This window comes from Panthera leo, chromosome A1 (assembly GCF_018350215.1).
Source record: "Panthera leo isolate Ple1 chromosome A1, P.leo_Ple1_pat1.1, whole genome shotgun sequence".
Classification (NCBI taxonomy): domain Eukaryota; kingdom Metazoa; phylum Chordata; class Mammalia; order Carnivora; family Felidae; genus Panthera; species Panthera leo.
The window spans coordinates 143,793,921-143,806,828 of NC_056679.1; the positions used below are offsets into that span (position 1 = coordinate 143,793,921).

Sequence of the window (12,908 nt, forward strand, 5' to 3'; positions counted from 1 at the left end):
CAGTCGGTTGAGTGTCCGACTTCAGCTCAGGCCATGATCTCATGGTTCGTGAGTTCGACCACGTCAGGCTCTGTGCTGACAGCTCAGAGCCTGGAGCCTGCTTCAGATTCTAAGTCTTCCTCTCTCTCTGCCCCTAACCCACTCACATCCTGTCTCTGTCTCTCTCAAAAATAAATAAACATTTTTAAAAAATGAAAAAAATAAATAAAATGGAATTCCAGAATGGATTAGAGCTGGGGGGACTGGATGCCATAGGACATGCAGAAGCCCGTCCTCGCTCCCTCCGCCTCCCCTTTCTCTTTCACAACTATTTCTCTGCATGTCTGCTTCAATCCTGTAGCTTTCCTGTAATTTGGCTTCTTCCCTAAGTCACTAACAACATCGTTTAGTTTCCCACCTCTTTGGTTCAAGACAGCAGCCACTCTAAAGCTCTAATTTCAGTCCTAAGCCCAAATTTCCAGAGGGGTGCTGCCATGAAGACAAGAGATGAACATGTGGGTGCATTTTCTGGATGTGCATGCTTGTGCATGTGTTCTGATAAAGACCCTCTCTTCTCGACCAAACTGTAGTCAGGCTCCTCTGGGCCCTCTTCTTGACTAGGTCTGGGCCTTCTGTGTCCATCCTCTCGTTGCTGGGCCTGCACAGCCCCATCTTAGCAAGAATCCCCCACCCTTGATATCCGTTCATGTTCTTCATTCCTCACCTTCGATGTATAAATCCTTGGCCTGGCTTTAGTAAGAGTCTTGGTTTTGTCAGTTGAACAAGAATCCCCCTACACTTGATGTCTCCTCTCATAATCTCCATCCACTTATCCTCTCCCTCTGCTCTTGGCTACACATCCCCACTGATCCTTGTTGCGTTCAGAGTTGAGCATATTAAAAGGTAAACTGAGACATATTTAAAAATTTAAGAGTTTGAGTAAAATTGGATTAAAATTGGGCAGCATCCAATCTAGCAGATAGAAAGGAGCTCTATGAGCAGCACGAAATGGAAGACAAAGACAGAAGGGAGTAGGAATGAGGTTATACCGGCCAAAAAATGGACTGGTTATTACAACCAGTAAACACAAACCAGTATTTGTGTTGTCAGCACAAAGCTGAATGTGGGGCTTGAACCCACAACTGTCAGATCATGACCAGTGCCAAAGTCTAATGTTCAACCTCAACCAAATGAACTACCCAGGTGTCCCTGCCGTCTTGTTTTTAACTGCTTGATCTCCGCCCTATTGCAAAACTCCAACTGCAATAGTCCCAAATAAAATCTTCCTTACAGTTGTAACAAGCATCAGAGTATCTTTAACAGTTCACACACACACACACACACACACACACACACACACGATGTGGATTGCCCTGCAATACAGTTTCCTAAATTATTTTTCATTTACTAACACACCCGAACACATTCAATGAAATACTTTCTTTTTTTTTTTTTTTTTTAATTTTTTTAACGTTTTATTTATTTTTGAGACAGGGAGAGACAGAGCATGAACAGGGGAGGGTCAGAAAGAGGGAGACACAGAATCTGAAACAGGCTCCAGGCTCTGAGCTGTCAGCACAGAGCCCGACGCGGGGCTTGAACTCACGGACCACGAGATCGTGACCTGAGCCTAAGTCGGCCGCTTAACCGACTGAGCCACCCGGGGGCCCCTCAATGAAATACTTTCAACAGCATTGATTTATTAGTTACTTATCATTTCTAAGATGCCACAAGCAAAATGCGGCCTCAGGGTCAAGACAAAAGCCCTCTCTGCTAAGACCTCAGAAAGACTTAAGGGAGTGATTTCCAGATCCTCAAGGCTAGACAAAAGGGCGCCTGCAAGATTAAGGGTATTGTCACACAGCACTCTGACCTGCAGTCCGAAGTAGCGGACGTGTATCTGGAAAAGATTGGCAGAGATGGTTTCTATCTGACCTAGTGAATCCCATTAAGATTCACAGAGAACACAATGTTTTTAAGAGAACCGAACAAAAGCACCACCAGCTTAAGCTACAAGACAAGAACCATTCAACCTGAAGCCACCGACTCCCAAATCATTATGGGCAGGACTCAGGATGAGCAAACTAGTTGGCTAGAAATCAGGCCTTATGGAAAAGAGAGGATGATCCAGAAGGTGGTTCCTTGGCTGTGATTCTGTGAGTTGGAGACTGGGAGCTAAGAAAAGTTATCTGTCTCTTCTGATCTTAAGTACGATGTCAACAGGAACAAGATAACTATAATAGACAATCCGTTTCAAACCATGGAGATGAGAATCTCAATAAGGTAATTTAGTTAGTACCGTCAAGTGCATCTGATAGGCCACGTAAGATAAGGACATTGGAGTCAGCCACACAGAGGTTACCAATGACCCGAAAAAGCAGTTTCAGGGAAAAGGTGTGTGTAAAGCCTTGTTGCAAAGGGTTCAATTCGAGTGAAAGGAAGAAGCAGAGATTTTGGATATTCCTGAATTCCCACATAAAAAGAGGAATTAGCGCAACCAAAAACACACGGCCAACATTTGCAACACGAAGTAGTGAACCCCGAAGTGCAAATGGGCCAGAAGACCTGAACAGTATCCGCTTCTATGTGGGAAGAAGCAGATGTGGGGAGGAAATGAAGCTAATGACAAAGTCACAGAGACAGTAGAATAGTGCTGTCCAGCGGCTGGTGGGAAATTGCTGTTTCATGGGTGTAGAGCTTCACTTTGCAGGATGAGAAGAGTTCTGGAGATTTGCTGCACAACAGTATAGATGTCCTCAACACTACTGACTGTACACTTTGGAATGGTTAAGATGGTCAATTTTATATTATGTGATATGCACAATTTAAAAACTCAGGAAACTAACCTCACATTTAAAAAAGGACTAGAGGGGCGTCTGGGTGGCTCAGTCGGTTGAGAGTCCGACTTCGGCTCAGGTCATGATCTCAAGGTTCATGAGTTTGAGCCCCGTGTCAGGCTCTGTACTGACAGCTCAGGGCCTGGAGCCTGCTTTGGATTGTGTCTCCTTCTCTCTCCACTCCTCCCCTGCTCACACTCTGTCTCTCAAAAATAAATAAAGATTAAAAAAAAAAAATTAAAAAAAAAGACTAGAAGAACCAACTTTGGCTCAGGTCACGATCCCACACTTGGTGGGTTCGAGCCCCACATTGGGCTCTCTGCTGTCAGCGCAGAGCCTGCTTCAGATCCTCCGTCTCTTTCTCTCTCTGCCCCTCCCCCCACCCATACTCTCTCTCAAAAATAAACACTTAAAAAAAAAGGAAAAAATTTAAAAACTTACATAAGTGAAACACTATCCTAGATCAGAAGACTTACTCTAATTCTCATATTTAAGGAAGTATAGCACCAGCCCAAGAATGGGAAAAAGAAAGCAAGACCACAGAAGTTTTCAGGGGTGAAGGAAACAAAAAACTTGGGTTTTTGTGTTTATTTTCGTTCTCAAGAATTGGAACAGACTCTACGAAGCTTGAGAGAAAGCTGATTAACACTTCAACACTTTGGAAAACACCACCTAGAAGACTTCAGTTACAAACACACACACACACACACACACACACACACACACACAAAACAACAACATAGTTCTCCATTTTAAATTTTATTAAAGTACAGAGTTAACAAGTTTTGAGTTTTCTACCTAGGAAAAGACTGGTCAACTTCAGATGCTTCATAGAAAAATTAGCATTCAAAAAACAAATACAAACCCACAGTTGCCTTTGTGTCTAGAGGGTAGAAAATAACTTCTTAAAAAGTTACCAAAACTATAACCATATCCAAGACTATTATAAATTTCAAACAGTAAATTTACCACACATTATACATTTCAAATTCTAATATAGCAAAACATAACCAATAATTTGGCTACAGCTAATTATTTCACAAAAGTTTAAAAAATGAACAAAGTTATGATTATAAAACTTTCGTAGAATTTTTTTTGCAAAGTAAAAAAAGAACTTAAATCTTTAATATAGGAAAGCAAAATAATCCTCTTAAATTTCTCATAAATAACTCTCAAGACATATATTACACATCTGTTGCAAGCTTTCTTTACCTGAGAGAACTTCCCAGGATCCTTCACCCAGAGGATTACCTTAAAGAATGCTTCATCATTTTACTCACATAAATATGATCAAACCCCTACAGAAGTAGATTTGGACATAGGCATTTTTAATGTATCCTTACCCAATTAATTTTTTCTGAAGGAATTTTGCCTAAAAACAAACAAAAACAAAAAACCCTCTTTGGTAAAAGCCAAATATTTCTTCCTTTCAAAACGAACGCCTCTGCAAATGATCTATTGGTGAAGAAAATTTTAAAAAGAGAAAGATCTTTAGAATGACCAGCATTAGTCTGAAAGATCTGTGTGAACAGCTCTCTAGTCCTGTAAGGTAGGTCCAACAGGTCCAACATACCTCTGCCTGAAATGCAACACTAGATTAAAGTGTCTGAGGCTTTACAAGCATCTTAAAGATGGTGGGACACATGGTGGCTGCCTTAAGAACAAAGCAGAGGGAGCTCGTTCTAACAGGAGAATATCCTGATAGAACTGGATATGAGCAGAATTCTATGAGCAGACTGGCTACTGCACTGTCCTTAAGGAGGACCCAGCGTTCTCTCTGAACATGTAGGGCCTTAGCCCAAATCACTTTCACTTCCAAGAGGAGTAGAATACAAATGTATGCCAAAACGAAATGCTATTTAGAAAGGCAGTCAGAGGAGGAAAAAGCCAAGGCAGCTTAAACACAGGCTCTCGAATTCCCTTTGCAGGGTAACATGAAGCACCAGCACCAATGGTGGTAAACTTCTGGCTAAAATTAAATAAGTACATAATCTTAAATAGACAGAGGGGGACAATATGGGGGTGGAAGTGGGATTAGCACTGCATGAAGGTCATCCAGAACAAAGGATCCTCTGAGGAACTGGAAATAAACAATGAGGTGTGGGGGTGCAATGGGAGGCGGTTCCCCAAATCTCCAGTAACCCCACCCTCCAACAGCTCACATGCACACAGTCCATCTATTCACAAAAGAGCCCCAAGTATCTCTGATGAACAATTCTTTCAAGCCATTTCCAAGAAACCAAGAGGACAAAAGCAAAACCAACTAACCAGTATTAAAAAACTCAACCCAGTCTGGATGAAGTCGGGTTGCCAAAAGCCTTGGACAGAAACATCTCTGGCCTTCAGTGAGGTGACACATCTAGGTACACAGCAACATTCCCAGAAGAATCCCTTCCCCCATTTAGTGTTTTTACTCATGAAAATGAGAAGGGAAAAAGTCTCCACATCAAAGGAATAGCACAGGGGAATCATACACATAGTTTTTTAAAAAAAAACTTCTTCCACTTTTATCACTAAAGGAGTCTGACCAGCAGCTACAGGGAATGTACTTTTTTAAATCACATACAAAAAGTTGTAGGAAGCAAAATTATATTCATAAAAGATCAGCAAATTTCTCAAATGAACACCATGACAGCAACTCAAAGCAATTGGCACAATTTTTCCAGTTTCTTAAATCACGGTAGCATAAAAATGTAGGTTCTTTAAACCCACAAACGTTGACTCATCACCTGAGTATTGTTTATTACAATTAATAATCATTAAAGTCAACTTATTTGTATGCCCTCAATCCTTAGAGTATATCCACATCGCGCGCACCATTCAGATAAACTTGCTTAAATACCCAGCTGAGCATAAAAATCAGTGGCTGCAACCGTTCCTCTCGCGTCAGACTAAACTTCAAGAACTTTGGGCCACAAACCAAGTTTTAAGCAGCTGGCAACCATGGGATTGGCTGGGCCAGCTAAAGAAGGAAGCTCTGAGGGCTCGGCCACTGGCAGTGGATGTCCTTTTCCTTTGTGTTTCCCTGAGCTTCCTTCTGTACGGGAAGTCGGCCAACGAAGGACAGCCAAGTAACAGCAGCCTTGTCAGAGGGACTGTGAGCTGCCGAGGACCAGTTCTAAAGTCACACAGCTGGCTGCTCAAGCCAGCTAGACCCTACCAGGAAGAAACCCACATTGAAACTGGCATCCCAGCTCTTGAGTTCCCAAAGCCAACCTCAGCTTACCCAGAGCCCCGTGGCACTACCGCACTGTGGCGGCTTCTCCCGGGGGGCTGTCACACATACCCACAGCCCGCTCCCTCAATCTGTCCCCGACCCACAGAGCTCCCAGTCCCATCGGCTTAATAGGGGCTGCACACAGCGGCTATCCATTTTGTGACTCCAGAGGACCTGTCAACTGCCAAGCTCCAAGAAGACTCTGGCCTAAAAAAATCAAATGGATAAAGTTTACAAAACAAGGCCCTCACACACACACAAGTGCCTTTATAAATGGAACCTTAAACATTATAAACAAGGCAAGAGTCTACAGGAATTCATCCACTGAATTTGTTTCCCCTCTGATTTTCCTGGGAGGAGGGCAAAGGAGTAGAAATGAAGAATTTGACTAATTCCCCACACCAGCACTTTGGCACACTGGGACCCAATTCTGCCCAACTCGTACAGTAGGGCACACAAAATACAGGCCGAGTCTCTCCATTTTCAGACCCTCTATGGCCAGGGAGCTCGAGAGGACTCTTTCCACCCTGTGTGAGACACTAACAGAAGCACCCCCACCGTGTCTCCACTGGGGTCTCTAACGGCCTTTCCACTGAGAAAACTCTTCCGTGACTGAGGAGAGCAACACTGAACATGGAAATCTTCTTGGGCAGCTGCGTAAAGTCACACCTCCTAGGAGTGTTCCAAGTATGTATTTTTGGAACTCTCCACGGACGCTGTTTATGGCTTAATTAAATACCCCTCCCCACGGCCCACCCCTCACCATTTCTTCTAGGTATATTTGGCCATTTCTACAACTTGTATAATAGGCTTTTATCTGGTCAGCCCAGTTTGAGGGGCTGCCTGGGATCCTTACCTCAGCAAATCTACTCTAAAAAACCACAGTGGATATTAATGCCATGGTCACATCACAGATCCTGGAAACAAAAGCCCTTTTGCTGTTAGAATTTCAAAGGCCTCAAGGTGGAAGAGAAACTGGTTGACTTTCATAAATGAAAGAGGGGTGCAGCAGGCTTCAGTCAAGAAGCAACTTTTCAGGTAAGGTCCTAGAATATTATTACTATTAATAAGTACAAACATGTGAGAACTATAAGAACTATAGCCCTCCATTGTTCAAGCGAAGAAAACAACCCGAATACTGTTCTATAATCATGTGAAAAACACCACAAATGGGAGTCATAATTATTGCAGTAACTCAGATCAGGTAGTAAGAATACAGTGGGGACCACACGGTAGTGATGGCAAAATTGTGCTTTTTCACATTATTAAGCAAAGATACTCAGCCCAGAAAGAAGAGGGGACCTCTGGGAAGGGCAAGGGTACAGAGTGAAGCTGTGATTCCCAGCATCACAGTTTCAAAGGGAAACGCTGGGGGGCCAGGAGGAAACAGCACAAGGGTGGAGTTGCAAGCAGGTGCTTCCTCTTGGACCCTATAAATACCAAGTAGCTGTGAGCAAGGGGCCTGCAGGCTGAGTTCTGTCTGCAGAGCCCGCTGGGGATGAGACTCCGAGCTGAGGTGTGTGAGAGGGGTCTGCATTCTATCAGGGGCTGAGGGCTCAAGATTTTGGCATGTTTTTCTATTCCAAGGATAAGAATGACAGGCCACACAAAGGAAGCTGTATCCCTGTGATAAGATGTCGTGCCCCAAACCCTATTTTGGTAAAAACATACGGAAGCAAAATACTAGCCTATTCCAGTTTTTAGGGTTATGACACACACAAAATACATGATCACTCGGGATCAGCCTGGCTGAAAATTTCAGTTCTTTTGGGATAAACTGGTAATTTCTTTTTGATTTTCAGAATTAAAAAGCTAATCAGGTGATTTTTTTTTTTCTGAAGGCCTTTTCAGACCCACTTCAACCAGCCTGAAGATGTTAGCTTTTCACAAAGCACCAGTCACTACTCAGACCCTTGTTCAAAGGATGTCACTTCCAGCCTGCGGGCCTGGTCAGATGCCCCTCACACGGAGAACTGCCGAGAGGGGCAACAGAGGGGAGCAACCAGGGTCCCCAGGTATAACAGGACACACATCCAGCAGGAGGCCATCTTGACCCAGAAGATGGACCAGCTTCCGCTGAAGAAGGTTTCGATGTTGGCACTTTCATAGCTGTGGAAACAAGAGACCCAGCTGTGGTCAGAGCAGGAACAGAACGAGGTGGGGGGGGGGGGGGGGGGGGGGGGGAGTATCTTCCAGCAGGTGTCTCCCCGATGCCATCCCCTCCAGCCTTTCTGTTTTTTTGTTTTGTTTTCCTAACAGCTCAATTCAGATACAACTTACACCATTTTTCCACCTACTTTCTATCTCTATGTATCTGCCTACTCGGGACATTTCACAGAGATGGAATCATGTGGCCTCTTGGTTTTCACCAAGCACACTGTTTTTCAAGGTTTAACCATGTATTCCTTTTTATGGCTGAGTAACATTCCATTGCACGCATATGGCACATTTTGTTCATCCATTCATCGGCCAATAGGCATTTGGGTGGTTTCTCCTTTTCCCTATTATAAATGAGGCTGCTATAAACATGTATGTCAAAGTTTTTGTGTGGACGTACTTTTTTTTTCCCTATTGGGTAGATACTTAGGATTAGAACTGCCAGATTGTGTCATAACTCTATGTTTAACATCTCAAAGAACTGCCAAACTGTGTTCCAAAGTGGCAGCACCATTTTACAATCCTACCAGGAGTGTAAGAGCTTCCAATTTTTCCCACATTCTCAACATCTGTTCCTTTCTGCCTTATTGATTAAAGCTCCCTCCTTTAAGCTTTCCACACCAAAACTTTCTAGGGATTATCAAAGCATTAGAAGCATTAGGGACATATTAGAAGCTCCCTCCTCTCATCTCCCTCAAGATGTTCTGGAAAAATCTCCCCAGTGAAGCATTTTGCTATCTCCACCATCCCCAAACTTCACCTGTTACTCCTCATTTCTCTTCCTCAGTTTTCTCCCTAATAGTTATTAGCACTACCTGGCACACTGTGTTTAATTTGGATCATGGTCTGTGTCCTCCATTCAATTATAAGCCCTGCCATTTGTAACAGCATGGCACATGGGAGCCACTCACACAGTTGCTGAAAGAATGGATAAAAGAAAGCACAATGAGCCTAAATGTCTATCCCATGTTTATTCTGAGTTATAACAAATTATTATCCAACAAAAACTTTGGATCAGTGAAAAGTGATTAAAAAAGAATTAAAAAGAACTTCCATGTAGTGATAGGGAAAGTCAGACCCATCACGTACTGTTAGCTTTAAAAACAAAATGAAACAAAAAAAATCTCAAGGGGAAACATGTATAATCATACTTATATTTAAAAAAATGACACAGGCTTGAGGCACCTGGGTGGCTCAGCCAGTTAAGCATTTGACTCTTGATCTCGGCTTAGGTCATGATGTCACATTTATGAGATCGAGCCCCACGTCGGGCTCTGCGTGGACAGTGTGGAGCCTGCTGGAGATTCTCTCTTTCCCTCTCTCTCTGCCCCTTCCCCAGCTCGTGGGCTCTCTCCCTCTCAACACTTAAAAATTTTCAAACATTTAAAGACATAAATAAATAAATAAATAAATAAATAAATAAATAAATAAATATTTCAAGATGACACAGGCTTGTAAATGCATGGAAAAGGAGTGAAAGAGTATGCACCACGTTAGCAGTAGTCGTGGGGCATGGCGGGGGGTCAGGGAGAGGACACTGTCACTTCCCATGCTTCTATGTCAGTCTTTTTAAAAAAGATGTTTAAAACTTTCATAATAAAAGTGTAAAATTTAAAAACACAAAATACAAAGTAGAAAAAACAGGTATTTTCTCTTCCTTAAAAGCAGATGACTGAGGCACCTGGGTGGCTCAATTGGTTAGGCGGCCGACTTTGGTTCAGGTCATGATCTCATGGTTCATGACTTCGAGCCCCGCATTGGGTTCTGTGCTGACAGCTTGGAGCACGGAACCTGCTTCGGACTCCCCCTGTGACTCCCCCTCTCTCTCTGTCCCTTCCCCAACTCATGTTCTGTCTCTGTCTCTCAAAAAATAAATAAATGTTAAAAAAAAAAAAAAAAAAAAAGCAGATGACTGCTTAAGAATTCCAAGTTCTGGGGCACCTAGGTGGCTCAGTCAGTTAAGCATCGACTTCGGCTCAGGTCATGATCCCATGGCTCATGGGTTCAAGCCCTGCATCAGGCTCTGTGCTGATAGCTCAGAGCCTGGAGCCTGCTTCAGATTCTGTGTCTCCCTCTCCCTCTGCCCTTCCCCTGCTCATGCTCTGTCTCTCTCTTTCTCTCAAAAATAAATAAACACTTAAAAATTTTTAAAAACACAAGAAATAGAATTCCAAGTTCTTCCTCCATTACTATTACTGTGTTCCTCAAGACCGCCCATATGCGGTTAACATTTCCTTCTCTTTCTTTTTTTTTTAAGGTTTTATTTTTAAGTAATCCCCACACCCAACATGGGGCTTGCATTTACAACCCTGACATCAAGAGTTACATGCTCCACTGACTGAGCCAGCCAGGCGCCCCAACCTTTCATTTTCTTAAAGCTGCAGGGAGCATCGTCAATTCCAAGGGTTAATTAAGAGCATAACCACAGACTGTTGAGACCCCAGCAGTGTTTCTGTGTAGGTGAGCACAGCAGGACTTGGAGAAGAGTTAAGCCAACTGTAGGAGATCAGGTCTGTGACTCAGTGGGCCTCAGCACTTAAAGAATAAGACTTCACTTGGTTTTCTAAAGATCATCCCTTCTAAACAGTCTAAGACAAGGGGTCACACTCACTTGAACCAGCTGGTGACCGTCATCATCACATAGAGGGAAGCCAAAAAGAACACGAAGTGGAAATAGGAATAGCTATAGACGGTGCCTCTCTTCTCATCATAAATGACCCGTGGTCCCTCCTTCACGTTCTGCTGCTCTTCAGTGTCTGTGAACAACAGAGCGAGTGCAAGCTCATAGAGTGAACACATGCACGCCTGCCACTTCAGCAAAGCCACACTCACTAACTTCAATCCCAGGGGCTGTTGAGTAGGGAAGATGTCGAAAGCCACCTTTACCCACATCCACACCCTAAACACAATCCCCGCCCCAACTCTAGAACTGTCCTCCACAGGCTGAGTTATCTAACATCACATTCACTTGAACAGAGCAGAAGAGAGCCCTTCCAAACGTGAACTTATGATAAGCTCAGATGACAGTGAGGGAGCACACCAGGGGTTCTCAAGCCCCTGGGATGCTCCGATCCAAATGTTCATTCCTTTGAAAAATGTACTTCCTCCTTCCCTAAGTCTCTCTGTATAATTTAACTTACATGTGAACCAAAACATAAACTGATTCCTGCCTGCTAGAATATGAACACAAATAAAACCCAGTAACCATTCAGAAAGAATATGGAAAGTATATCAACAGTAAACCAGCTTTGGAGTAAGAATCTCCTCTTACCATTCAAGTAATTTTGCTTGAATCCCAAATACCTACACCTACAGCCTAGTGCCACAGGTCCGCAGCACCACAAGGCTGAAAGGAAGGGGAAGTTCTCTACTCACCCTCTCCATCGGGGCCGAAGCAAAAACAACAGCGTGCCACCTGGAAGAACAAACCCAACAGAGTCAGGTGGCTTGCATCCCACTTTTCTACCTCCGCATCAGTAAAGTACTAATGGCCATCTGTGTGATGTGCCAAGCCTTCCCGTGGGAACTGTATCCCAGGCTCTGAACTGCGCACATTCTTTCCCTTCCAAAGGATTTGATTAAGCATCTGTTCTTCCCAAGTGCTCTTGTGCTGGTGATAGGAAACACAACACACATGGGTTGAGCCACGCACACCCCCTCAAAGGTGTTCACTTAGTGATTGCTCAGCTACTTAGAATGCTCAGCCACAGAGCATTACTCTGCCCTACAGCAAGCTTTTTTGCTACATTAAATGACTGCACATGGCAGGGGTGTAAAGGCACAGCCATTGACCCTTGGGTACAGCTCTGATGGCTCTGGAGCACCAAAACAGTCAACAGTGGCTTTGTCCGGCCTCCAGTGCCCTTTGACTTCACACTCTGCCCAATTCTGCCTCCTTCCTCTTCCTTCCTTCCACATGTGTTGATCACTAACAGACACACTGCACATCAACTCTGCCTTGGCAGCTGCTTCTGGAAAACTCAACCTGAATCACAAGGTGAATGAGACAGATTCTCACTCTCATGGAGCTCACTCCTGGTGATGATTTGCTCTCCTTGCTAGGATTATTATCCCGTTTGCAGGTAAGGAAACTGAGGTCAAGCAGGGTGAGTAACTGGCCTGAAGTTACAAAACTAGTTTAGTCACAGAGCTGGGATATAAATGCAGGATGGGAAATCCAAGGCCCGCAATTCACAAAACGCAACAGGTAGCATGTGAAATGTAGGAGACGGTGGAGCTGGCAGAATCAGAAATGGTTAAGGCTATGAGGTCTGGAAGCAGGAGGCCCACCTCCATTTCCTATGAAATCAGGCTGCTCAACTGTCTGCCTCTATGGAGGCAGGGGAGCCGGGGACCGGGATGGATGGGATGCTTTCCTTTGAAGACTCTTTGGCACCTTTTAAACGTGGTACCATGTTCATGACCTACTCAAAACAAGAAACTAGTAAAAAAAAATTGGATTGTGAAAAATTACTACACGACTGCAGAAGGATTCTGGTAAACGGGGTAAAAAACATTACATGTACCAAGACAAGGTGGGAAATGCTGGGTCCTTGGCACTTCCTGGCTGACCATGTTTTTACTAGAAAGAACAGAGAGCCAGGGATAAGGACATAGGTGCTTGAGCCTTTGTCTCTTTTATATACTTCAAGGCCAAGCCCCTGTTTCCCTACTACATCAGGGAAACTTCTAATAAAGGGATTGGCCTTGACAGAATC

General features: G+C 43.8%; 1 protein-coding gene across 1 annotated transcript in view; it reads right to left on the reverse strand.

The window, feature by feature from the left end:
* Positions 1 to 3,562: 3,562 nt before the first annotated feature.
* The window catches only part of SERINC5 (serine incorporator 5), a 102,747-nt gene continuing 93,401 nt past the window's right edge, over positions 3,563 to 12,908 (reverse strand). The window contains exons 10-12 of the mRNA XM_042942211.1: positions 11,566 to 11,605; positions 10,802 to 10,946; positions 3,563 to 8,142 (exon numbers count right to left, since the gene is read on the reverse strand). Of these exons, the coding sequence (XP_042798145.1) occupies positions 7,995 to 8,142; positions 10,802 to 10,946; positions 11,566 to 11,605 (333 nt within the window). The 3' untranslated portion in view covers positions 3,563 to 7,994. The remainder of the gene's footprint in view (positions 8,143 to 10,801; positions 10,947 to 11,565; positions 11,606 to 12,908) is intronic.